The sequence below is a fragment of the Tauraco erythrolophus genome, chromosome 17 (assembly GCF_009769465.1).
Source record: "Tauraco erythrolophus isolate bTauEry1 chromosome 17, bTauEry1.pri, whole genome shotgun sequence".
Lineage (NCBI taxonomy): Eukaryota > Metazoa > Chordata > Aves > Musophagiformes > Musophagidae > Tauraco > Tauraco erythrolophus.
Genome location: NC_141481.1, coordinates 4,885,932 through 4,912,394, shown reverse-complemented (window position 1 = coordinate 4,912,394; position 26,463 = coordinate 4,885,932). Strand labels below are relative to the sequence as shown.

General features: G+C 40.4%; 4 protein-coding genes across 10 annotated transcripts in view; 2 read left to right on the top strand and 2 right to left on the bottom strand.

Moving 5' to 3' along the window:
- Positions 1 to 2,596, top strand: part of PDXDC1 (pyridoxal dependent decarboxylase domain containing 1) — a 31,473-nt gene extending 28,877 nt beyond the window's left edge. For all 3 annotated transcript variants that reach the window (XM_086622034.1, XM_086622033.1, XM_086622035.1), the window contains one exon: positions 692 to 2,596. In XM_086622034.1, the coding sequence (XP_086478160.1) occupies positions 692 to 954 (263 nt within the window). In that variant the 3' untranslated portion in view covers positions 955 to 2,596. The remainder of the gene's footprint in view (positions 1 to 691) is intronic.
- MARF1 (meiosis regulator and mRNA stability factor 1) overlaps positions 1 to 3,322 on the top strand; it is a 136,034-nt gene extending 132,712 nt beyond the window's left edge. Inside the window, exon 28 of the transcript XR_015222628.1 lies at positions 3,307 to 3,322. The gene's annotated coding sequence lies outside the window, so the exon portion shown is untranslated. The remainder of the gene's footprint in view (positions 1 to 3,306) is intronic.
- On the bottom strand, positions 2,844 to 9,904 carry NTAN1 (N-terminal asparagine amidase). Of its 2 annotated transcripts, XM_086622213.1 has the most exons (10): positions 9,824 to 9,904; positions 8,743 to 8,845; positions 8,590 to 8,655; positions 7,897 to 8,005; positions 6,843 to 6,916; positions 5,463 to 5,516; positions 4,605 to 4,658; positions 3,950 to 4,047; positions 3,339 to 3,452; positions 2,844 to 3,159 (listed from the first exon to the last, which is right to left on the bottom strand). In XM_086622213.1, exons 1-10 carry the CDS (start codon positions 9,902 to 9,904, stop codon positions 2,980 to 2,982), a joined length of 933 nt encoding a protein of 310 aa, XP_086478339.1. In that variant the 3' UTR covers positions 2,844 to 2,979. The 2 variants fall into 2 exon arrangements, with proteins under 2 accessions (XP_086478339.1, XP_086478340.1); XM_086622214.1 differs by lacking the exon at positions 6,843 to 6,916 and having other exon boundaries at positions 7,937 to 8,005; positions 9,824 to 9,871.
- Positions 9,905 to 10,950: 1,046 nt separating this feature from the next.
- On the bottom strand, positions 10,951 to 26,436 carry RRN3 (RNA polymerase I transcription factor RRN3). Of its 4 annotated transcripts, XM_086622207.1 has the most exons (17): positions 26,343 to 26,436; positions 26,181 to 26,237; positions 24,704 to 24,793; positions 24,487 to 24,616; positions 23,935 to 23,994; positions 22,881 to 22,944; positions 22,320 to 22,389; positions 20,580 to 20,678; positions 19,856 to 19,951; positions 19,280 to 19,415; positions 18,241 to 18,371; positions 16,967 to 17,097; positions 15,907 to 16,091; positions 15,229 to 15,337; positions 13,933 to 14,085; positions 12,875 to 12,962; positions 10,951 to 12,182 (listed from the first exon to the last, which is right to left on the bottom strand). In XM_086622207.1, the coding sequence occupies exons 1-17, from the start codon at positions 26,433 to 26,435 to the stop codon at positions 12,024 to 12,026; spliced, it is 1,851 nt and encodes a 616-aa protein (XP_086478333.1). In that variant the 5' UTR covers position 26,436; the 3' UTR covers positions 10,951 to 12,023. The 4 variants fall into 4 exon arrangements, with proteins under 4 accessions (XP_086478333.1, XP_086478336.1, XP_086478335.1 ...); XM_086622210.1 differs by lacking the exons at positions 10,951 to 12,182; positions 13,933 to 14,085 and adding an exon at positions 13,728 to 13,798 and having other exon boundaries at positions 12,881 to 12,962; XM_086622208.1 differs by lacking the exons at positions 10,951 to 12,182; positions 12,875 to 12,962 and adding an exon at positions 13,757 to 13,824.
- Between the last annotated feature and the right edge of the window lie 27 nt (positions 26,437 to 26,463).

The window sequence follows — 26,463 nt, the reverse complement described above, 5'->3', positions numbered from 1 at the left end:
TGCCTTAAAAACCTTAATTTAAACATGGCATGGAACACCAGCCCCATCTGTTTTCTCCCCAAGAATTCTTCCTGGGATTACAGGAAGTTGTTATCCCGTTAACTGATAATTGCCCAGGAAGTCTGGAATATTATGAGGTTACTGAGTTTTAAAAATTATCAGGTAAAGAAGCCAAAAGTTTTATTTGAAATAAAAGCATAAATAATGTATAATAATGTATTTGAGCAATTGCATTTCTGTGGCTACCTAATATTTTGTGGACAAAGTCATTCTCAGGTGAAGATCTTTTAAATCTATTGCGCTTTCTGTGTAGTGTTAGTAATTAATGTTGATTTGACTGGCAGGAAAACCATAGATTTAATTCGCCTTTTGAGTTGGTTGGCTTCCAGCCTGCGATTTTCAGTGCAAGTTTTTACCCTAGAACAACTTCACTGTGCATGGAGGCAGCTTGTTTTCAGCTGAATTTTAAGTGTCTCTGTTGAGACAGGATAAAATAACAGGTGCTATTGCCTTGCATACATGCCTGTAACTGCAAGAAAGTATTTCCATTTGGGGTGCAAATTAGCACCCAAATAAAACGTGTTTCTTTGCAGTTGTGACATTCAGATACTTTCTGTGAAACTTAACTTGTGTATACCACTTTTTGTATTTGCTGCCTTCGTTGATGCTGTGTTCTTCTAACACTTTATAGGTCAGAAAATTTTTAAAAGGTCTCTAAGAAGTTCTGATGCTTTCAGTGAGACCAGTTCAGTCAGCCATTGTGATGACCTGGAGAAGATGGATCAGAGACCCCTAACTCTGTACTCTGGCCAAGAGCAAGGGCCTTTGGAGACAGAAAAAACAGAGAAGCACAAGGAGGTGGCACAAGCAACAAAGACAGACAGCGAGGACATTCAGAGTGACAAATCGCCAAATGACTGCACAAAGGTAGAGGAACAAGAAAGTCAAAGATAAAATCCAGACTGGATTTCAGACTTTGCAGAGAAGGCCCGTGCCCCAGGAGGCAGGGCATTAATGATGCATTCAAAATGTGAACAGTGCCAGACACTAGTACAGTAATAACTACTGTATCTCATTAACTGGGATTTTGCACAGATATAAATTCCCCCCCATGGGACAGAGACTTGTCTTACTGTACACTTGTTACAGTTGCTTTAATCCTCTACAAGTCCGTGTCACCAAAGTACTAGTGAAATTTATTAACTGCTCATAAACATTTGTAAAAGCAATTGGCAGTTCTCCTTCCTGTAGGAATCTAAGCATGATAACAGTTGCTCACTAACCAATCAGCCGTACACAAGATTGAGAATACAGTAGCACCCAACGATTGTGAAATGATCTTATGTTAATACACTTAAAAGCAATCAACTGCCAATTGCTCACCTTTTTAATATTTGAGTTTATCCTTGCCTCCAAAACATCCACTGCAGTCACATGAGCTCTTTTTGCTTCTTTTTTAACCCTCATAAAGAGCATTGCCAAACAGTCGTGGTGCAGGGGCGTTAAGGATGGTGCCCGTGTATATAGGAGTCACTTAGTACTTTGCCATCAGCCATTTCTTCCTGCTGCTGTTATGACTGACTTGACCCCTTCAGCTACGGCCCCAGGTGCAGTGGGGACCAAGTTAATGAGTTCTAAGCCTTTTAGAAAGAAATAGTGCCTCTGCATGCCTCAATGGCTTCTTGCTTCTGCCACTGGAAAGAATCACCAACACTCCATTATTTTCCTTTGCACGCCACTTATAAACCAAATACTATTGAACACGTTCATGTAGTGTAACTGGAGTTCTCTCTGTTGTGTATTTTTAAAGATAGTTGTAGTAAAGCTTGAAAAAACAGTACATTTGTGATGGTTTCAACACTTATTTTTTGAACAACAGTAACTTACCTATGGTAGGATTTGTACAGACTCAGAGAAATGATATAGGTTATTTACACTACAGCACAACTTCATAGTGTCTAGGACTACTTAATGCACAAGCAAAGCTTTGGATAAATCAAAAGCTAAGGTGAAGTCTCCCCACACACCCCCTGAATTATCTTAATCACTTTGCTGCAAATTTTCAGAGCCTCTTGTAGAAAGGAGATCTTTGGAAAAGCTTGTTTTCCTCATGGTTGTCTGTTTTGGGGGAAAACCATCTCATCCCTATAGAACTGGATACAAGTACTGTAGTTTGCTTAATTTGTTTTTTGTTTGGTTTTTTTTTTCTTTCCTTAAGGTATAAATTAACACCATTATGGATGTAGTGGTAGCAGGATTTTGATAATCTGAAAAATTTGGGTGATTTGACTCTCAGCTTCTAGATCCTGTGGGGCTGGGATGCCACAAACAGGATTAATTTTCCTGTTGGGGTAATTTATGTAAATCAGAGTGCAATTTTTCTAAAGTGCAAAAACAATTAAGTTGACTAGTCTTCCTCATTGGTTTCTTTGGTGCAATGAAGTATGTTAATAAGAGTAATTTGTTGGGGATCAAGGGGAACAAGGATTAATTTTTGATGTTTTTATATTTGGAAGTGTTAAACCAGTAGTTTTGTTGGAATGAGCTTCTTTCTTCAGATACTATCTGAATGTTTCAATAAAGATTCTTCAAATTATTACTCTTGAATTAAATTATTGTTGAAGGATACTTCCCTACATTTCCATAAGCTTTAAGTGCGTGCAACTTCCTTTCACTTTATGTGGAAAATCATTTTCTGAGGTACACACCAATGTGATGACTTCCCTCTCACTCTCTATCTGTGCCGATCAAACTACTGCACTGGAGCAACAGAATGGAAACAAAGTCAAATTCTTGCTTCAAAGTAGCAGTGATTCCTACACAGGTAATGCAGAAAAAGCAAGTTACTTCTGTCAAAATATTTTATTTCGGAAAGCACAGGAACAATAGTGGTTTTGAGCAGCAATATGCTTTTTGCAACAAATCGCTCTTCTTGCAAGCCTATACTTCTCTAAAGCAGTTGTGGTGTTTGGTTCCAGGTTAGATCTTGTCAGAACAAACCTGTTCCCACAACCCTTCTTCATTTTTTTTGTAGATGCGAGGTTTCCTGTCAGGAAACAGGGAGTGAGATGGAAAGGGATGTTCTTTTAAAAACGTTAATGTAGATCTAATGTGGGAAACAAAGTGGGGTGGCTCAGCCAGGGGCGATGTGGAAAGATTCTGAAAAACAAGATCGTAGCAAGAGCTGCTTGACATTCAAAGTTCTCAATTATTCTGCCTTTTAATAAGATTATTTCCCACCCTCCCTAGCAGTACAATGGGAAAAGTTTTGACAGATCACACCCCTCTCTCTACTCAGCTAGAAAGGTTAAAAAAAAAAAAGTGTCAGTTTCAGGTACCTGTAAAATCTGTTTATCATCTTGTTCCAACCAGAAATCCACATGTGGGAAAGGCCTCCAGAAGTAAGGCCCAATATGGAGTTGCTCCCTCTTTGCATCATAGATGTTGGTCAGCTGTAACGACACAGGGAGCCCCAAGAGTTAGACAATGCCTGTAGGGATGAGAGGCAGCAAATTCGCTGGATCGCGAGGCCTTGAGCGCTACAGCTCCTGTCTTGGGCATGCTGCACGCCAGCTCAGCCCCGCTTCCTTCCCACTGCATAACGAGTAACCAGTTACTCTGACAAGACATTAAACTGTTAACAACAAACCCACAACTGAAAGATCCTGCTGGGATTATGCCCATGACCTGAATCTCTTTACATAAGTTATCCTGCTGAAAGCTGCAGGGCTCGTCATAGCAGCACTTCCAAGACAAGCCTTACCCCGGCAGAAGTGGTTTGATCTCCACTGCTGTCCTTCGCCTCTGCTCTTCCATCTCTCTCAGTTGTTTTGTTACTGACAGAACGCTACCACATTGTTTTTTCCTCAAACTTTTGATGTTTCAGGGCCCCTAACTGGTCTCCCCTTCCAGCAAAAATATCCTTTCTTCCCCTGTTATTTTTACTCACTGTTGCTCCTGTTAAAACATGGGCTGAACGCAAATCCTCATCCGGCCCTTTTTCTGGGAAGGTTGCAGGGAAAATCTCCCCTGTTTTAACATTCACAGCTGGTAAGAAATAAGAGTTTAAATACAGAAACGATTAATTCTTACAAAAGGCTTGTTTGAAATGACCATGTCCCCAACATGACCGTGTTGCAGGAACTTTAGAAACTATCAAATACCGTTCTTTATTTCTCAGTACTACAGACCCCATAGCCTCTGATAGGATATTTCTACTTATTTTGCTTTGGCAGCATTTCAATATTCCAGAAGAATGTTTTCAGAGATACTTAAACTAATCAGAAAAAAACACAGGATGAACAATGAAAAGAAGGCTGAATTCTAACCCAAAAGGTTAGTACCGTAACTGGATATTGACAAAATCCTAAGTACGGTTAAATGAAAGAAATCTGGTTGTGTTTGTATGCAGCCACTTCCGTGTGTGTGCGTGTGTGTGTACTTGACTCCTGTAGCAGAAAACTTTTATTTCTACCTACGCCTCCAACAGCAGCACTTACCTTTTAGGATGGGCTTCACCTAGCCATGAAAAGCAGCCCATTTGCTATTGGAATCTGAAAAGCAACCCTGTTACAAAAAAATAATTGAATTATAATTTAACTCACCTATTCCATAAATGATGGGAAAGTGAGTATCCTTTTCTTCTCTATCATTTAGTTCTGTAAAGGGAAAAAAAAAAGTCAAACTCATAGGGCTTTGGATTTTTTCTGAGCAGTGTTCATTTAGTTGTGTGTTAATGAGAGAAGAACAGATCTGATGTTGCATAGAGACAGAAAAAAAACAAGGAAGCCCAAAAAAATATGGAAAAGAAGGTACAGGCCAGTAACAACATGCTTGGGGCCTGGAGTATAATGTGTCTCCTAAGAGCACGGTCAGCTCCAGCCAACTGTCACTGCACTTTCTGCTTGGGCAGTGTACAGGAAAAAAACACAATGCAGAACTACCATGATGCCAAGTGTCAAAGATGTGAGTCACCATCAGCGCTGAAATGCAACGATGATGGAAATATGACCTGAATGTGATACAAAGAAAAGGAAATTACTTCTTCCTCTGTGTGACATCACACTCTATGAACTAACTGACTGAGTTTATGAATTCATTGGAACCTGCAGGGAGGCAGGTCAGGCACTTACAGACCTCTTTCTCAGCTGCCCCTGAAGATACCCACAGACAAGCGGCCTCTTTCCACAGGACAAAGGTGGCAAAATAACCTGGTAAGGAGAACCACCTGTGATCATATCAGCTGCGTTCCAAGCGCTTGGTAAGGAGAGAGTCCTCGCTGTATCGTCTGTTTGACATCGCCACACACCCCACCAGCAATAAAACTAACAACTACAACTCGTTATGGAGGACTCGTGCCGTTCTTTCCCACAGGACAGATAAAAAAGCCACGTGTGAAAGACGCCTGTGCTTTGACTTCAGTGGCTGAAGGTACTTCGAAAACCAAGGAAACATTTTCTTACCTGTGACGCAGAAAGTCACTAAGTGAACATCGTCTGGCTGGAGGTCGAATGCTCCTACAGCAACAACGACAGCAGCAATGTGTAAGACTGACTGGTGGCAAAGCAGGTGCTGTGCACAGACGCGGGGCATTACCAGTGCCACACACTGCAGAGTAGCTGGGCACAGGTCCCTAACGCACTGTTCCTACATAAGGCAACAGAGCAAAGAGCGTTTTGCAGAATTGCTTCAAACTAACTTTTATAAAATTAAAGCCACAGCTACTAAACATGACAGTAATTTACACAGAGCAGCTATTTGCAATAAATCCTACAGAAGTGTTGTGCCACTTACTCCTTTTGCTGACACTGGTTTAGCTCTGGCATCACATCAGCTCTGCATTAGACCTCTATACATTTAACAGCTTATATTTAAGTGTATTTTCCTAAAACGTTACATATATAGTGAGCAAACTCTGGCTTTCATTAGCTGTATTTTAATTATGCTTTTCACCATTCCACACTCCAGAAAAGAAAAATCACCTCTTTTTCAAAGTTCTAACAGCAATATAATGTTACTGTTTCAAGTTGTGACTTGATGCATGAAAATCAGAAGGTTGGAAAAGATAAATTAACCAAAATACGTCATTCTGTACAGAACTCTCATAGGACATGTAACACAGTCAAGAGGAACCACTAGGTGTGATGGCCATGAGGGTGCATCCCAGGACCTTTGCTGGTTCCGTATTCCTTTTTGTTTATCCCCTGGGGCCACCTCCCTCCACTCCTGACACCTGTCCTGTCCCTGCTGCCCCTTCCCTGCTCTCGTGGGGCCGAGGCTTCTCCACGCTCCAAAAGTGCTTAGCACAAGCCAGCGCACTTAAGGGTGACCAGGTACTTTATGTTTCCAGTTTGTCTCCAAAGCTGCAATTGCTCCTCTGGACTATGGATTTTACAAACAGACATAACATCTTTCCACAGACAATTCTGAACAGTAATTAAATTTTACCTCATCACATTAAGGTATGAAATGAATAATAACTAATGAAGCCACCCACACATACAGATTTAGACAGTGACCACACCTGGCCAAGATCAGAGTGTATCAGCAGCAGAGGCAGGAATCCAGCCCAGCCCAGACGCACCCCAGTTCTACATGCCAGAATACAAGCCAGAAATGACAAGTTCAGACCCTCCATCCCACACGCCGGCCATACACCAGCCTCACAAGTCCGACCCCTCTCCGCACCAAGTTCTCAGGTAGAGAAAACACCCTTCAAAACGAATCCAGATTTCTTTCCGTGGAGTGACAAGGGGCTCAGATTACAAACTTTACCCAAATCCAGTCAGAACTACTATTTTTTTTTTTTTTTTAACGTGAGAGTGGAAAAAAAGTGAACTTACTAAGAAGCTGATAAGTAAGTTTTTGTGATAACTGCCTATCATCATTGAAACCTCCAACTAGGTGCACTTCCAGCCTAACAGAGATGGAATAACAGGAAACAGCAATTAAAAAGACATCCCCAAGTGAATAGCTTTACAAAATAATCCCCAGCCCAAACTGCAAAGCCATCAGTAGAGAAGCCTCACTTGTTACAGTCGCATGCACCCAATCAGTTTGCATTACCTCATAAGTTATGGTAATTCCATTCTGAATGCTTCAGGGATCAACCAAGAAATGGCACAAATTAACAACTTCCAGAGGTATTCCGTGTATGCAGTTCTACCTAATCCAGTGCTATCTCTGACGGTCAGCACCTCTGGTTTGGACTGAACTTAGTAACAACTTTAGTTCCCAAGAAAGGGTTAAATAAACATGAGGATTTTTGCTCCTGTGACCTCCTCACGACTCTTCTGGACCATACAGCAGGTTCTTCTCTGAGAAGTGTCTACGTAGAGACAAGTCCTGAGTTTTTAGAGACCATATCTTCTAAGTTTATCTTCCCAAGCTACAGGGGCAAAAACCTCCGCATCCAAAAAGAACTTTGCTAAATCCCATTTCAGAGCTTTTTTTCCTCCATCCTGTCCTTCCCTCTGTTGCTTTTTTTTTTTTGAATGTGGGACTTAGAAAAATCCCAGATGGATTCTCAGATCCCAAAAGGCATTTACAATACCAATAGTCTGGAAGGAAAAATACAACATAAAAACAAAACCAGTGCTTTGGAAAATTTTGTCCATCTGAAACTAAAGTTAACTGGGAAACAGTGAACACAAAACATCACCATGGCATTTTACAGACGCTATTCAGAACAGAACCATGCTTTAACCACTGCTAAAAATACCCTCAAAACCATCATCAGGGAAATTGTTTTCACTTCACATGTGGTTCCTGATAAAGAGGTATTTCCTGCACAATCACCTTGTCTGAACCCCATATAGCCACATGAGAATTCCCCACCTTACAAACTGCAGTAACCTTTGTGAAAAACAGCACACCAGAAGTAAAAGCAGACCTGACCTTCCACATCCTGAGGTGCTAGAGAAGGATTTTACTGAACTCATGATGAGCGACACCTCAGCTTCCGTGTCTGATCCGTCGCAGTGTGTCAAGCAGGTGGCCCCACTGCCTGAGGAAGACATGAGAAGACAGTTAGTTAATGGCGTTGCTGGAGGCTGTTGGTACCACAACTGAAATCACTAACAGTTCACACTACTGCAGCAGCGCAAGAGCTACATCCACCTCGGGACAGCAGCCTCCAGCAGAAGACAGGGGCTGACAGAATGAGGCAATAACCTCTTCATGTGCCATTATAAAATCACCAGAGCTCACGTGAAGGGCACGAGCGCCCTCTGAACGAGGAGCAGGCACCATCTCTGATGCCAGAAATCCAGGCATACAGCAAGGATCCACAAACTCCACCTCTGCTGAACACGGCCAAGGTCTGCAACCGCCCTACCCACTGGCCGCGGAGCACATCGGGTTTAGGATCTGCGCATTGAGCAACGAGAACACGGAACCGTTGGCACTAAACAGGCCAACTCTTCGCCCAAGTCATTTAGTTAATACGTCATGTGACTTTCTGAGATGCAGGTTTATATAAATGTAACTGCAGTTTATTTTATTAATGGAATATTAATTTAATGGAATAAACCATTCCTAATTCCTGACTTCGGGGGAACAGGTTTTGTTCTGAACACCCTCTGAAGATACCTGTGTGTCGGAGCACAACTATGTGGCAGGTAGTTGCATCATCTGATCCAAGAATGGAAACAGAACCTATTTTAAAGGAGAGAAACTTTGTAAGAACTCTGCTCTCAGAATCACTGCTTCGGAAGAAGAAAAACCCTTTATGTTCCTGCATACCATCTTTAGGGGTAGTCACCGCAAACTCTCTCTGCTGGACATACAGAAGACCTTTGGGTTCCACAATTTGAGCAGGCTGACTTCTCAGAAGTTTTGCCTTTTCCTAAAGATAAATGATAACAGAGACTACAGTGGCTGAATTTCAGATGTATCCATTACTTGGTAGAAACATCACCTCTGAAAAGCAAAGGGATCCAGGTCAGACAGAAACAAACATATTTTGTATTATGAAGTATTATGAATTTTGATCTAGTTAATTGTTAAATCTCATCATTCCATAGACACGCAAAACCCTTCTCCCTGCTTTATAGATGGTAAAATGGAAGTACAACAAAAAACAATAGGGCTTGGCAAAGATTACATTAGACAGCACCAGAGTTGACGATGGAAGCTAAATCGGGACAGGAAAGTTTTGAAATTTAAGTTTCAGTCTTCTGCTTCCACAATGCAGCACATTTATTTAGCACTTCTTAAAACATCGCTGTTTATTAGCTCGCTCCGTGCATGGAAAACCCAGATTCCTGGGCTGCGACTACCGCAGTGCTCTGGCACAGACCTGCTGGGCAGGCAGCGCCTTTCCATCCTGAGCCTCAAAACACACTCTGCAGTTTCACCAAATCTGCACTGGTTTCCTGCAAAAACTGTTTCTATCGTGAAGAATTTTCTGATGAGAAACATCCTCCCAACCAGCTCCGCTCAGCAGTGCCTGGCTAGCAGTCCGCCGTTCGATTACAACGTTTATGCACCGAAAGCGGGGTTAACAGCTTCCTCAACGTCACCACCCTCACTTTTATCACGTTTCGGGTTTTTCGTGCAGAAAGAGCCGGCCCGGCCCGGCCGCCGCACCCGCCAGCCCGCGAGGGCAGCGGCCGCGCAGCTCCGCCCTCCCCCCCCCGAGGGCATCCACCGCCCCGCCGCCGCCGGGGACGCCGACCGGGCTTATTGCCGGCCTACGCGCGTCTCTTCGCTGCCACAGCGCGGGCAACGCGGCGGTGCCACCCGTTCGGCGGGTCTTCTCCCGGGCAGCCCCGCTGCTCCTCCGGGCAGGGCGGGCCGCACCGCGGCCTCGCCGCCTCCTCACCTCGAGGTGCGGGTGGGCGCGGATCATGTCCGCCGTGGGCCGGGCCAGGTCGATCCGCTCACCCTTAACCAGCAGCGGCATCTCGGGGAGCGCCCGGGCCCGCGGCGGGGGCGGCGGCTCCGCGCTTCCTCCCGAGGGCCGGGACGAGACGGGCGTCGCCGCGCGGGGCGCTGGGAAACGGCGGCGGCGGCGGGGAGCGGGGCGGGGGGCGGCACCGCCGCGGGGGCCGCCGAGCGCCGGGGCGGGGCCTGCGGGGCGCGGGCGGGGGCTCAGCCCCCGCCCGCGCCCCGCAGGTCCCGCCCCGGCCCGCACCACCGTCTGCTCCCAACCCAGACAGCTCCACCCTTCCGATCCCGTTTTCACAAAAGCAAAGGTACGGCAGATCCTTTCTACCAAAGGTAACGCTGTGTTTCTCACGCAAGGCGAAATTCCCATCGCCGTGTCAGGATTCCTCTCAGCACTGTCCCTCTTTAGCAAATGCCAGCGCCTGCCAGCTCACCTGTCTGCAATTACGCGGAGCAAACCACATCTACCGCAGAAGAGGTTACGGAAGCACTGCGGAGCTCCTAATGGAATCCTTAAGCAAGTCCCTTTCCAATACAAACGCCAACTGTGCAACTTCAGCACGGACCGTTCCATGTCTGCGCGTTTTTTTAGGTTCTGCTTCACGTCACTTACATCTGTCTTTGTTCACTTTTAATGGGACGTGGAATTTCCTGAACCACATACCTGGTGGTACAACTGGGACAGTTCTACACAGCCTCATTTCGTCAGTGGCTGTCTGTCGCTAACGAGGTTAACGGTGAAAGAACAGAAAAAGGCAGCTTCCAAGGGATGTTTTCCTTGCTGTTAATGTGAGAAGGGTTCTTCCCTGCCATGAAAGAACGCAATCATTTCGGAGGGAAATCTATTGTTTATTACTCAGGACCGACAGTAAAGAGGACTGAAATTAAACCTAAAAACTATCTCAATTTATCCAGCAATGAGCAGATGTACTGATGCATTTTGCAGTATCATGCCCAGAACTCAGTTTTGCAGGGAGAACAAACACTCCAGCTTTGAGTAGCCAGACTATGCAGAGAGATCCTTAGTTACACAGAAAGATGTGTTTTTCCAAAGGTCTAAGAATTGCACTGTTTGCATCAATCTTTATTGGCTCTGAATAAAAATGTCTTCAAAGCCTTCAAGTTCAGATTCTAAATAAGGGCAATTAAGCATTTAGTCCCAAATGCATAAAATTTTCAACTACATTTTACACAAATAACGTTTTTTTCCCACTGTTTATATTCTTACTCAAATCTAAAAGCCAGCAATCTGGAAAAGAAATGAAGCCTGTGCAGAGAAACTCTACGCTGACATACAGAAAACACAAGGACACCAGTGACACCATCACTTCCTTTCTACAAGGGAAGATTTTTTTTTTTTTCTATTTTCAGCATTCACATATAAACTTCCAAATCCTGAAAGTAAACACCTGTCTCAGAGTGCTTCACAAGCACTCAAAGAAAACTATCTACAAATCATACATTCAGCTCCTCCGTCATTTTCAACACTTCCAACAATCACTTTTACAAGCCTGAACTTTCATAGCTGGGAAAGCTGTGTCAGCTACAGATTTAAGGAGCGATAACACTTGTCATCTGAACACACTTCCCACTATCAAGTGGCTTTACCAAACACTGTTCTACAGATAGTAAGAGCTTAAGAGATGTGTGCAAAAGAACCACTGCCAGACTCGACTCATGGCTCCCCTGTTATGAGATCATACCATTACTTCGAAACCAACCCAAAAACAGGCATCAGAGCACAGTGTGACTACTGACAACGGAATTCTGGTCCCCACACAAGTCAGCAGGAAGAAAGACCAGAATTTCACTCCTGATACATAAAATCTTGTAGAGAAACATTAGTAAACGAAGTTTTTAAGAGTCAGGAAAAACTATAAAAAAACCCTTGTAAGTCATAAAAACCATTTCAATGTGAAATTTGTAAAATACCACCCTATTTATTCTCTAAGCTTTTCTAGCAACATCCGGCTTTATCGTAACGTATCTGTAGAAATCTCATGATTAAGAAACAATAACTTTTTCTTAAATGTAGTTACTTAAACATTTGCCAGTTTGGAAAGTTGAGCTGAAGTCTCTTTACAGAGCAAAAAATTGCACATGGTTTTCAACCTTTTCACTTCTGATTCCCCATGTCATTGAAGGTACGGCGCGTAACCGTCTGGAGGGGAGCCCAGGCTGCTCACTGGGCTCCGCGTATTCGACTCGTAAGAATTTGGAGCAATTCCAACGACACCATCATTTTGAGGGGTTTCTCCTTTCAGAAAGTCATCATCTTCATCTTCAGAAGTACCCTGCATAAATGTAAAAGGATCAATTAGAGCAGAAAGATACTCTAAATTTGACAGAAGTAATGAATGCTCAGACCAAAAAAAGTACTTCTAAAATAAATTCTATAAATCAAAATAAATTCAATAATCAAATTTGCTAATAACAATGCTATAGAAGAGTTTATAAAGTTGCCAGTTAACAAAGCTACAACACCATCAAGTGTTCTTATGCGTTACCACAGGAAGGAAAGAAAAACACACCATTCGAAGGACTCAAAAATGTGACACAGGACAGTTGTTCTGCAAGAAGGTAAACAGACTACGTGGGAGCTTCAGAAGGACAGAATTCCCTTTGGGGTTATACTACAATTGTCACGATTAGTTGGAATGGAAGAGAATTAGATGTACTCTCATTATGAAATATGGGAACTAAATCATATCTACAAAGTGGATTTCCCAGCATGTGCATACTGCGAGAACGTTCCTGAGCGTTCACAGCGGTCCTGTGCTGCCAAATTACCTTCTCTGCAGAAGAGGGGAGAAGTGTTCTCAAAGCAAGGATGGATCTCAGTCCCTAACGCTTCGTAATTTCAATCACAGTTTCTCATAAACATTTAGTGTACTCATATCTACTTAAAAAAAATTTAATCCTGCAATAAAAGCAGCTTATAGGCATTTGGCAAAAGCTGAACTGTATTTTGATCAGAAAAGATTACCTTTTTAATGGGTTTCTTGAGATTCTCAAGATCTTCAGCACTCAGCTCTTCCCAAAACTGATAAAAAGGATCAATAGTCTTCTTTGATCTGAAAGAAGAATTAAAACACAGTATGAGTTAATTATTCAGTAAAAGTCACATGTATTTCATTTTAATAATATAATATAAAATGCCTGGCATTTTGATAGCCCTCTGTAGGGTTTTACAAACTATTCAATTAATCCCTACATAATCCCCAGTTAATCCCATGAAGAAATAACTCCATTTTACTGATAGGTATAAATTACAATTGTTTGCTTGAGGAGTTCTGGTAAAGTCAGGTTTCCTAATTCCTAGCTGCATATTTTAACAGCTACACTATGCTTGCAAATAAGCATAATTTTCTTCAATTTTTTGAAGATTAATATTTTTATTATATGTATTACTATTATAAACTTTCCATAATTACATACACTTATATAATCTTACGTAATTTAATACTATATTAATATAATTATTAATAATTTCTGCTTCTAAGAAACGTCTCCCTTCTGTGGAGATGGATTTTTTTTTTTAAGAAGAAAAAAAAAGCCGAAATGTTGCCCTCTAACATTAATGAGAGCAATTAAAGCATCATAGTGCTAGATATTTTGAAAAGCTGCAAGTAATCTACTGTTCAAGATATTTCAAATAAACTGAAGTCTCCAATCAAGAAGCAATAAACTCAAGGTGTAAAAAACCCAAACCAACAAAAAAATGACACACCATCACCACAGCTCCGAGCAAGTATGTATTAGGCTAACATTACAGCATTTTAGAGACTTCTTAAACCAAAGAAAACCAAGAGAAATGTCACCAAACATATTAACTGGACCTTCCACGAGACTGGGTCCTGTTCCTTCTTCGTCGCTGTATGTCACAGTGGGGGTAAAGTTCAATTCAAACCTTTGACACGTGCAACACAGAAGTTACTAAACATCAGGGAATAAAGTGAACTGTAGAAACACTGACAGTTTCTTATGGGTTTAATTCCTTATTTTCTACAAGGCAGAAATGAGTTGTTTATTTCTAAACTCTACCTTTTGAGCATGTAGGGATCAAAGGGGAAGAAACTGTCAAGTGGGTTAGTGCACGTCTGCACAAGGTCACCCCCAGCGCCGCTCCGAACAACTGGAATAAACTGCCTATTGTTCCTCTCAATAATTGTGTAGCAAAACACCAACTGGTATTTCCTTTAAAAAGGTAATGAAGAAAAGATTAGCATTTCCAGCACACCAAAAGCAAGAGTTTCAGACGGTATTAAAATACAAAGTTATTTTTTAACAAACATCACTTCTATCTTCCCTTTTCCAACTGATTATTAGGAATTTCCAAGATAGATACAAGTTAAGGAGTTTATTCTCTTCCTCTACACTCCTATAAACTTCACTCCAAGTAGAATCATACGGCTCCAACACAAAGCAGTCGTAGTCCTGTAGGATTTCACTGAAACTGGACCAGAAATAAACTTACTCCACTGTCCTGGTTTTGACCAGGACAGAGTTAGTTTCTCTTTTAAGCACCTAGAAGAGCTCTGTGTTTTGGTTTTAGTCTGGGATTCATTATGAGAAGAATGTTGACAGCACACTGATGTTTATAGTTGGCACTGGGACATCAAGGACTTCTCAGCTTGCCGTGTTCTTGCCAGTGTGCAGGAGTGCAAGAGGCTGGGGGGGAGACGGCCAGGACATTGGGTCCACAACTCCCCTTATGATTTGAACTTAGACGTAGGATTGCGGCTGAACTGGCCAATGGAATATTCCATATAATGCAACATCATGGCCAGTATAGAGATGAGGGTTGACTGGAAAGAAGGGTTTTTGCTCTTCCAGGGGCTCTCACTCTCAGAGTGTTCTCTCTCTCTCTTGTTCTCTTTTCAGCCCTCTCACTCATCTGGAATTTTGATGTCGGGACTTACCCGTTTCAGGATCGTTAGTCCGGGACAGATCAGGCATCGGTCACCATGTAGTGAGTAATTACACCGTGCATCACTTTTTTGTATATTATTACCATTATAGATATATACATTATTTTCACATATTATCATTATTACACTGTTCTTATCTCAACCCACGAGTTTCCTTCCCTTTTCCCCTTTAATTCTCTTCCCGATTCCCAGGGGGGTGGAGAGGGTGAGCAAGCAGCTGTTTGGCGTTTAGTTGCCAGCCAGGCTAAACCCCAACACCCACCTAGAACATGGGCAGTGTGAGTTGTCTTAGACAGTACAGAATACCATGTGCAACAAAACTCACGTTCTGAGCACAGTGCTGTTTTCAGACAGACAGACACACACAAATATCTGGATCAAGCTGAAACTGAAACAAACGAGTAGGTACCTGGTAATGGCAGCAAACAAGTTCACCACAGAGGGTATACAAATCTTCAGGGGGTTTAGCTGACACATGACAATACGCTCAAAATTTAAACTCTGCAGATATGACAGACCTTGAAAATAAGAAAAAGTTATAAATATAGGTTTTATATCATATAAGCTGAACGTAATTTCTAAGAATTTCCAGTCTGACCAGCCTGCACTCTGCACAACACTGCAGAAGCACATCCTAGGGCGTTCTCTTACAGTACAGACCTAGCCCACAGCTTGTTGAGCAGAAAAGCTACTCTAAATAGCAGTAACCTGCCACAGTCGAGGGATCCTTCAAAAACAGATGCTACACTTACAAACCCACTACAGGGACTGACAGAGGCACAGAGTCATCAAGACAGATTATTAATTGAAGCCCCAATTAGTTTTATATAGCTGTAATTCAAACACGTTCAGTAAGTGGGAGCAAGTATCAATGCTGAAGAGTTATTGACATTGTTTTCAATAGTGTGGGGAAAAAAAAAGATTATTTAGCTTGGTAGCCCAACAGGTGTACAAGCAATCTCATTTTATTCAGAGCACAACAACATAAACTTGCTGTCAAATACTTGACTGAATTTGCCATTACAAAACACATCAACAGTAAAACTTAAAAATGAATCTCAATATTGTTCAAACCTAATATACTCACCTTTCCTTAAGTTTCCATCCAAAAGTTGCTTATGACGGAAAATAAGTGTGTAGAACACTGCCTGACACGTAGAATAAAATGGCCCGTGGAGAGCTACATCACAGTAAGCGTTAGCCCCTGTATCCTGATTATCAATGTACTTGTGCAACCAGTTCACCAGGAGATCCAGGCATGCTTTTACTGTACTGTAATGGAGGGGGAAAAAAAAGGTGTAAAAATAGCACGTGAAATGGTGTAGAAACGATGTTAAACAAGTATTCAAGGATCTCGGTGGTTATAAAAACATCAGTAAGAAAATCTCATTGTAAAAAAAGGAGATTCTGTTATGAGCTTTCTCCTTTATCTCTGCATAAAAGGAATCAATGTATCAGCGCTGAAAACCCCAATCAGTAAAAGCACAAGATGCCAGAAGAGATGAATCCATGAACGTATGCTGCATGTGAAACACACAGTAAACAATTAGAATCCTGGGCTACAGGTAGTATGGAGAGAGATACCTCCCATGTCCAACAAGTAATTCCAGTATCAAATTACGTTCAATATTAAAGTCACCAAGCCCACTCTGAACAGCATAAAAATACACAATGTACACATACAAAAGAAGACATTTTCACCCATCTGCTGAGGTATTTTAATCCATCTGTATCAAAACACTGGAACACTTGACTTCTCTGTCTCACAGTCTACATAAAATGCCTAACATGGGGCATTAAAAGTATCTGCTTCTGAACATCAGATATACTGGGCAACCATAACTTTGCCTGAAGCCAACATAACCTACCCATGCTCAGCACTTCTTGGTAAGTGAAGCCTTAAACAGCAAGTCATGAATCCCAGCAACCATTAGTCTGCATCCTGCAAATGCAAAACTTTCCTGGAAACCTCAAGACAATACTGAAACAGTATTGTAGAAAGGACAAACAAGACTATTGATTTAGGCTTACTGGCAAAGCAGTGGGAACAGAAGACCAACACTGCGTGTACATACTGTGAATTCTGTACTTAAGCTCAGCCATCATCATAAATTATTCGGTTCTGCTCATATATCAAAACAACTTACACAACTGGAATAAATTTAGCTCTTGCCAAGAAGCTGCCAATATAACTCCCAGCAGTCTGCCTGATCACTGAAGGATTGTTTGGATCATGCAGTTTTTTCCAAAGATGGTCTAAAAATGCCTCAGCCAAGCCCTGAAAACAAGACACACAGAAATCATGAGTTGTTATGCTGATGACACTAAGTAATAGATTCCTAATACTCAATTCCCATAATTTCCATAACCAAACCACTAAAAGTCTACGTGCAACCGTAGTAAATAACTATTCCTACGCATGGTGGAACAGCACTTTTCTGTGTCTTTTTCTCGACTTAGCTGTAAAAAGTAAATGGAACCAGAAGTCTAGGAAAAAGTCGAGGAACAGACAGATACACGAGAAGTGTTTTGTTTTTGCAAGAGCGGTAAGAAGGTAAACACGAAGTGATCGTTCACCATCTCTTGTAGCAGAAGTAGTCAGGGACATCCAATGAAAATAGCAGGAAGACCAATTTAGAGAAACGAAAGTGATTCTTCACCTTAAATGGTGACATTGTGGAACCTTTTGCCACAGAAGTTCATTATGTCAAAAATTCACATCAGTACAAAAAAAAACCATCATGAGATATTTTTTCCTTGAATTTGTCCATCATGGGCTGTTACCACAAAAGAACATCACTTTGGCACAGGAAGTTACCGGACTGCTGCTGGAGGCTGAGGGTATTCTAGCAAAGCATCACAACATATTTGTCCCATTCTGATATTCTTTCCAACACGTCCACTATTCACCACTGTCAGGGCGTTAGCTTAACTGGATCTTTAGCTACTTTTATGCAAAAAGTATGCATGTTCTTATTTTTATATGGTAAGAGAAAGAACCAGAGTTTGTTGAGAGAGATGGGAAAATGAGGAGGGGAACAAACAGCAGCCACGATTTCCAAACTGAAGAGCTAACACAGACAGTATCTTTAAGATAGATTGGGGATGCTGAAGAAACTTCCAGAGCACTGTGTCCTGGGTTCAAAAGTCCAACTGATTCCGTTAACCAAGTTCCTTCACACTAGCTTAGATTCCATCTGTTTGCAGTTTATGAACGACATGGGAAGAACAACCACATAAACAAAAACTTGAAAAAAGGAATAACAGAGAATGAGAAGAAAGCAAAGATACTAATGAATCCTGACGTACTATCTTCAGACTAGAATTACAGCAGGAAACAACTATTTTTTTGTAAAAAAAGCCAAAACAAGGATGCAGAAGTGACAGAAGACACTGCATTTTAAAAACGGCTTCTACTCACCAATTTAAAGCTACAGATGTAAAACATGAAATATTGTACATGACATGAAGCATGAGTTGGTAAAATGAGCTTGTCGAAAACAGAAACGAGATCCCGATACAAATCCTTCGTGTTGCTGATATCAAGCTTGCCTACACAACAGAAAAACAGAACCAAATGAGCCATTTCAGGGTTTTTTTTCCTGCCCTTATGCTGCAAAAGTGGTATTTATATCTTTCTAAATCAGTAAGAAACGTGTAAAGAAACAGTGTCAGGCTGACTTCTAGGCTTATCTGACGTCTAAAAAATACTTACAAGACCTCCCAGGACTTCAGTTCTACTGCTTTTTACTGTGCTGTGTATGAAGAATACCTCTGTGTGTCCACACACACATATAAAACCAGCAGACATGCAAACTTTGCAGTAATTTGCTAATTCAGAAGAGCCAGAAGAAAATATTGCGAAATACATTATCTGACTTGTGTGAAATGGTTTCTAAATATTCTGTTCTAAATCTAAAAATCTAAGAAATTCAAACCCTTAATAAATGCCAATGTAAGGACATTTATTTCAGGTTTTTTCCTACTAACACAAAGCTTTGCTTTAGCAATTCCAATTGAGTGACGTGGCTGGCTGTTTTAACCTACTTCCAGTCCCCGTGACATTGAAAGCATCCATAATTCTAATACTCAAAGCAAAACAGCAGAGCAAATGATATAACACTGTGGTTAATCAGAAAGTACTTCTAATCCCCTAAGTTTTGTAGCACAATGAAAAAACTCTGTTTACCCTTATACCCTGTAACACCACAGTTTGGATACAGTCTCATATTTACATAATCAGAACGTCTCCCACTGAAGACTAAACCTTTGAAGTCCTAAGCGTACCTTGGCATCCATCCTCTGCCAAAAACTCTGGGCAGAGGCAGGAACGCGGACTACAGCCTGCTGATGGCAGAACTCTGCCGCTACAGCACGAGCAGCAGAAAGCTAGAACTCCTCTGACGTTTTTCTTCATGCTAACAAAACAACAAATTTGGTTATAGTTCAAGTGTTCTCACCATCCACGTGGCAAACGTCTTTAATATAGGAAAACAGGATGGTCATCAAAATATCCAGGCGCTCTGCAAGCGGATGGGCCATTCTCTCACTGCTGGAAGAGACAACTTTGTTTCCTTTTCTTTCTTCATCTTCCTCCTGGTAGATAAAACGGCAGTCATGCAGCTTTTATATACACAACATCATAAAGGCAGCAATTTCAGGAAAAGCGAAACTAAACTTCTCTTTCAGTTTTGTCTTTTTTTAAAAAAAAGCAGTATCTAAATACAGAGCTTAGCATAAGCAAATTTTTGTAAACTAAGGCAACTACCATGAATTCTTTAATTAGCTCTACGTATAGCTGCTTGTGTATTTACATATTGAAACTGATTCACTGCATGCTAGCTGAGTATTTAAATTAATGAAGTCAACACCCGGAGAAGACAATAATCCTTTGTCAGCTGTTCGGGTTTCAAGAGCTGCATACAGCATGGTAACAACAAAGCAATAATGTATTTCTACACTGTCTTAGTTCACAGTCCCCTCAAAAGTGAAAAAAACTTTACTAAAAACCCTCTTAGTGGAACAAGATAGCAAACCATGTCAAAAAGTCCCTCCTCTGTAGATTTTTCCTCACTGTCAGAGTTATTAGCAGTTTCTTCAGCATCTTCAATATCTTGCTGTGGAGTACTAACCTACAGTCGCAAACAAGAGAATAATTTTTATCAGACCATGATAATAATATGAAACTTATTTTTATTATTTATATAAGAAATGACAACATGATTAATTTTGAGACTAGATTTTGTCCTTGACTAACTAAGTGTTTTAAAAGGGAATGATATGTATGTAACACATAAACATACACTCCAAACTGCCTGAAACTTTACCTCCAGAATATAAGCTTTCCCCAGACTGTTACATGCTGAGGTTCTCCAAAATAAAAAGCCTGAATCATTTACAATGTCACCCCTCCTGTCTAAGACTGTAAATGCTTTTACTTCCAAGTGATGATAAAACAGACCAACCACACAAAGAGAAGCACATTCTCTGCACGTTAGCACTGATCACCATGAAACAGTTATTTTGACTCTGACATAGAGATTCCATGCAGGGTGTAACAGTACAAATCATACAGTTGCCCTCAGGTGTGGAAACATCTTAAGACTGGGAATGGAATGTAAATTTAGTTGGTTTCATACTCATGATCATGAGCACTACTGCAACATACTTTTTGTTGAACTTAACACTGAAGTATATTTAATTTCCTACTCTGTATTTTAACACGAAGCTTCCTTAAAAGATGATACAGAACAAACTTACATCCAACTTTAACAGCTTTTCAACAATAAGCTCCAGAATTTGAAGCCTCAGAGTTGGAAGGTACATCGTAACTCGTAGCAGGTTATGAACATAACATTCCTGTAACACAAAATTAATTGACATCTATAATAATGTCAACAGAAAGGCTAATTTCTGCCAAAGATTTTTAGAAAACGAGAGCCAGAAATAGGTTTAAACAGACTGTATTCAATCTAGAAAAAGTTAATGTATAAACCAAACATCAAATTTCAATTGTTTAGCTCTGTTATTATTAACTTCTTAATCTACTATTTCCATGCAAATTTCTCAATCTCTAGACAGAATGAGTATAAATATTCTATAAAAGTTATTAATTTCCGTAGTTTATGCCTAAACTTTCTCTAGGAAAATTAAAACAAGCAGCTCATTTCTCACTACATCTAGAACTAGCTCTAGTAGAAGTGAGACTGAACACATCTTTATTTCAAGCTATTACAATATACCAACAATTCTAAATTCCACAGGTAAGTCTCCTCAGAGCTGTTCTGACTGTAATTCGAACAGGTTAACAGACAAGTTCTGTGAGTGTGTATGTGCCCACCCATGTACACACACATATATACAAAAGATAATGTTGCAATTTTCATACAGAAAAACTGTCGAGTCAATAGATAAAATCAGGTGAAGTGCCACCTTTAAGTACACCATAGTCTCTTTGTGAATATGCATTATAACACAACCTTTAATTACATGAGCACATATGATTTTTCCACAGGCCATCGGGCTCGCTCAGTACATCAAATGGATAGAGCTAGTTTAATGAGAATGTATAAATTGGAAGTATTTAATAACAATGCATGGACCATATTTTTATTGCACTTCATTCGAACCTTGCCCTGAAAACAGTTAGGAATTTCTTCAACAACTTGCTCCTCATTGAGCTGCTAAATAAATAAATAAAAATTCTTCTCCTAACAGCATGTAAGAGCTATTATCCCCCTCATTTTACACATAGGGAACTGATGCACAGTGTTATTTGGCTTAAAAAAATACTACTAATAAAATTAGCGAGGTATACAAAGAACTCTGGGGTTTTTTCAGCACTTGCTAAGTTCGAAACACAGCCCCAAACGAACCTGGCTGGTGGAGCAGGGCTCTGCCTTTCTGTAAAACAAAGTGCCGACATATCAAATTGGAACAAGTAAATATAAGGATCACACAAAGCTGTACCCTGTCAAAAGATTCCAGCTTGTTTTTCACCCCGCATGAGCACTATACCAAAGATATAAAAAAACAACTTAACACCCTACACTACCAACAACTTGGATTTCACCTATAACGTCCATTGCTTTCTGTCTGCTGATTAAATCCCCTGTTCTTCTGATAAATATTTTCCAGTTTTGACAACAAATGAGACAGGTATCCTACCGTCTCCTTACTCTACAACCCTGAGATTCATCGCCAAAGAGGTCCATCTTGTGCATTGATTAAGAGAGCAATCCTGTGGAAAAGATATGCAGTTATGTCATTAAAGACGAGCATAATGCTTATGCACAAGGAACTTCAGTATGCTTGGACAACCTTACACTAAACAGACACACCCATATACATATACATATATATATAAAAAAAAAAAAAGATCTTAAACAATACACTCAAAAATCTGCACTGAAAACCACCAAATCAGTTGTCATACTACAAAGTATATTTTTATATTAAAAAACTAGTGAACAAATAAACAAAAATATTCAGAGCCCTTACCAGAGTTCTTTCTGATTTATTAATGAAAGGAAAGTTTTCCACAAGTATCGGCATGAGAAATTGTGGTGTCCTACAATTTCGAAAAAAGGAAAAAAAAAACCAAAAAAAAGAAACCCAAGAGTTATAGGTTATTACCATGAGAGCAAACATTGAAACTCCAGCACTCTAAATAAGAGTTCCAGACTGGAATAAGCTTATTTCACAGTAACTTTATTTCAGGGTAAGTAATCGTATAAAATCTGTTTTTGCAAGGATCACCGAACAGGTAACAAGTGGCAAACTTTCACTGTGAACTTGTTAGAAGCCACTTCAAATACGGTGCTATAAATATGATTTCCCCTACTTCCTATTTCCCTTAGCAGGATTTTCAGCTGCTGATGCATATGAAAATCTCATAATGACTGGATACAACATTCCACCAGTTAGTGAATATTAGTTTCATTGCATGATTTTTCGTAAGTATTATACTTCCAATTAAGAGAGGAAAAAAAAACCTCATCAGTTCATAAACTTTAAATCTGCAAGGAAAGGGCATATAAATCCACAAGATTAAATACTTACGAAGGAACGTATCTTGCAACAGTTTGCAATGCTCTATGACATGTATCAAAGTTTTCAGAAAGGTCTAGAGAAAGAAAAAGGTACTCTTACACGTTTGGTTACAGAAAACTTAACCAGGAACCAGCAAGAACAGTTCGTATCAACTAAACGTTTTAAAGATTCCCAAGGAAATCCTATATGCCAGAATGTTTTGGGGGGGGGGCTTGTTTTGTTTTGTTTAACTGCCTTAGTACCAAAATAATCATGAAAAAGAATTCCAGATAAAATTAATGGCATCACAATTAATAAACTCTGAATGTGCTGCCAGCCCTAAGGCCAGGTATTGCTGTTATATGCTCTCACACCGAATGCTAAACTTGGAAATTCAAAATTTATCACGCAATACACAAATATTTAGAATATATGTTAAATCAAACTCTGTAACTAGATAAAATCTATTGAATGATAATGCCTCATTTTCACAAGAGTCAAACAAACAGCTAATTAAGCTTCTATAGCAGACTTTTTTTTATCCAAAAAAAACATTGTCACAAATGAACAGTAGAAGAGTAGTTGGGTCATCACAAGCAGATCTGAAATTTATTCCAGCATTCGAGATAAGAAAACAATAAATTCTTGAAAGAAATTTAGCTGTTTGTCTTATCAATAAACACACTAATTATGTGGGATTTTTGTTACCACAAGCAAGCAAAAAAAGACTCAAGAATCCCCCAAACTACCTAGTTTTACTGAGGTAAATAAAATGGAAAACAAACAACTAACTTTTCTTTGGCTTTGAAACAATCCAGGACTAGGAATGTTTTCCTACGGATTCAATCTTATTCCTACAGATACTGCATCCCCAGGAATATTTTGAAAGAAACAAGGAGCGGGTCACCACATCACTGATGTGAGTACAAGTCTTTGACTTTGAAATTCAAGGATATACTGTTTCTTAATGTTTTACATTACCTCAGCTAAATTAATTTTGTAAAAAAGGAGCAACATGTACTGTATGCTTCTTCAGTAAAGGTGTTACAGCAGCATATACAAGCCATGCTTCCTTTATACTCACTTTCATCATCATCATCAGAATCTGAAATATCCACATCATCCTCTCTGATGGTTATTCGAGCTAGCAAAAGGTAAGATATTATATCAAAATTGTATAAATCTTATAGGTAACAGTTTCAATGCCAAATTAAAAACACTAGACAACAGTCTTCATCAGGACTAAAGCATCAAAATTATCCAGAAGATTTTCTAAAATAAGCAGAAGCTCATCAAAACACTGTTTCATTCACAGAACCATAAGTTCTTGAGAACATCTGACATGATCCTCACTGCAGCTTTTGTTTTTTAGTAATAAGAACAGTACCGAATTCATCCCTTTGCAAGACATCTGCATAAATGGGGTCTGTATTAGCCACTAGAATACGTCTTCTAAAAATCTACGTACAGACAACTGTCTGTATCACAATTCAGCTGTTCAAGTTAAGAAAGTAATCAACAGGAAAAAAAATCTAACCCAATAACTAATTGTGTCATGCATTATATTTATAAAGAATTTATCTAGGAAAGACATTTTGATAAGCAAACAAAGAAGATTAAGAGAAAAGTAACTTACGGGGCACAAACTGTGACACAATCATCCGGAGGCACGGCCTAAGATGGACAGTTTGGGCTGACACTAGGTTGCCAAGAAAACCCAGATATTCTTCCACTACCTCTCGGCTTCTTCTCAACCATGGAAGCTTCTGAAAGGAAGCAAAGACCCAGATGTCAAAGAAAGACATTTTGAGCACTAAACTCTTTATCTTCCCACATAATAAACAGATACTTACCAGCAAAATGCTGACCAGTTGTTCAAGCTCTTTGGTCAAATATGCAACAGAGGCTCGAAATTCATGCAGCCAATTAATGATCTGGGCATCCTTAAAACAAGCAGAAAAAGTAAGTGACTATTCCAATAAACAGTATTTCCTATTACTAGAAAATAATGAAATCTTTAAAAGTCAAAAATTAAGACTGTAAACATAAATTATTTTCACATTAACATGCAAGGAATTTCTTTAAGTTTGTGTCCTCACCAATGAAAGTTCCTGAATGAAAGAATAAACGCATACCTACTCCTAGACCAACAGTCCTATCTTGAAGGCTTAATTTACAGACTGAGTGTCCTGGTTTTGTCTGAGACAGTTAGTTTTCTTTTAGTATCTAGCATAGCTCTGTACTTTGGATTTAGTACGGGATTTGGCATGAGAAGATGTTGATAACATACTGATGTTTATAGTTGTTGCTAAGACATCAAGGACTTTTTAAACTTTCCATGTTTTGACGGCATGCAGATGCACAACAGGCTGGGAGGGAGCGCAGCCGAAGCAAAGGACCCACAACTCCCAGCTTAGGATTTGAGCTTAGGTTTAGGATTGAGGGCCAAACTGGTCAATGGAATATTCCATATCATGCAACGTCATGCTCAGTATATGGATGAGGGCTGGACAGGAAGCTCTGTCTCTCTCTCTTCTGGGACTGCGGTTTCAGGATCTCTCTTCCTCAGGATCTCTAGCCAGGGACAGGACAGGTGTTGGTCAGTGGGTGGTCAGCAACTGCACTGTGCATCTCTTGTATATATGACTATAATTTTTTGAATTATTTTCAAATTATTTTTATTTCAATTATTACATTGTTCTTAACCCACGAGTCTCCCTCTCTTTTCCCCTTTGATTCTCTCCCCTATTCCCCAGGGACAGGAGAGAGTAAGCGAGCAGCTGCGTGGTGTTTAGTTGCCAGCCAGGTTAAACCACGACACTGAGCAAGGCATGCAAACCTCACTCACACAGAACATGTTTAAAAGAAATGGCATTCAATGTTAATTTTATTTTCTTCTTGCTCTAGTTTAAGCAGAAGAGACATTCAAGTCTTGAAACGAGAGATACTGAAACAGCAGCATATCAGCACAGAAAATATTACACTGATTTTGCCTGTACACTCCAAAAGGCCTGCTAAAAACAAAGTATTTCACAAAATGTCCTCTTTAAAGAGAGATCTTTAAGAAATACAAGTATTTGTGAAATACTTTAAAGAGAGATCTCTTTAAAGAGATCCTGCGCCTAAGAAATACACACCTACAAACAGACAATTGCTTTTTCTTCCATTTAGAGTTTTGATTCTGACAGTTTCCACAACGCAAAAAGCCATTAAACGCTGCTAAATGTTGCAAGCAAAGGATGTGGACGAGCACCAGGATGCCTCCTCTGATGACGACCCTCAGCCAGCCGAGCCTGAAGCCCTCAGACCCCCTCGCTCCCCAGCCCCTACCTTTATGTCCGGGTCTGACAGCTGGTGCTTTAACAACTCAAAATCCGCGGTCTCACCCTGGCAGCAGAAAGAAAAACAAGTAAATAACACTCAATACTTTATAGTCGTTTATTTCTATTATAATTACTTATTTTTATATTTATATTTATTGATTTATATCACCTTTTCGTACTTCAGCAGGATCTCGGCCAGCGCCCCCCCGAACCGCACCGTCTTCCTGGGCGGGGAGCTGATGAACTCGTCCCCCCCCAGCATGGCCACGGCCCCGCGCCTGGGGGGAGGC

What these genes read in the sequence shown, in the direction of transcription:
- NTAN1 (XM_086622213.1), bottom strand. Translation starts at nt 9,904, where the DNA reads ATGCCGCTGCTGGTTAAGGGTGAGCGGATCGACCTGGCCCGGCCCACG. An exon ending in ACTTACTTATCAGCTTCTTA is followed by an intron (nt 5,517 to 6,842) that starts GTAAGTTCACTT and finishes TTGTTGCTGTAG; the next exon opens with GAGCATTCGACCTCCAGCCA. An exon ending in TCCCATCATTTATGGAATAG is followed by an intron (nt 4,048 to 4,604) that starts GTGAGTTAAATT and finishes ATTTCTTACCAG; the next exon opens with CTGTGAATGTTAAAACAGGG.
- RRN3 (XM_086622207.1), bottom strand. Translation starts at nt 26,435, where the DNA reads ATGCTGGGGGGGGACGAGTTCATCAGCTCCCCGCCCAGGAAGACGGTG. An exon ending in TTGTTTGCTGCCATTACCAG is followed by an intron (nt 14,086 to 15,228) that starts GTACCTACTCGT and finishes ACCTTTTTAAAG; the next exon opens with GAAATACCAGTTGGTGTTTT. An exon ending in GATCCCTACATGCTCAAAAG is followed by an intron (nt 12,963 to 13,932) that starts GTAGAGTTTAGA and finishes TTCTTCTTTCAG; the next exon opens with ATCAAAGAAGACTATTGATC.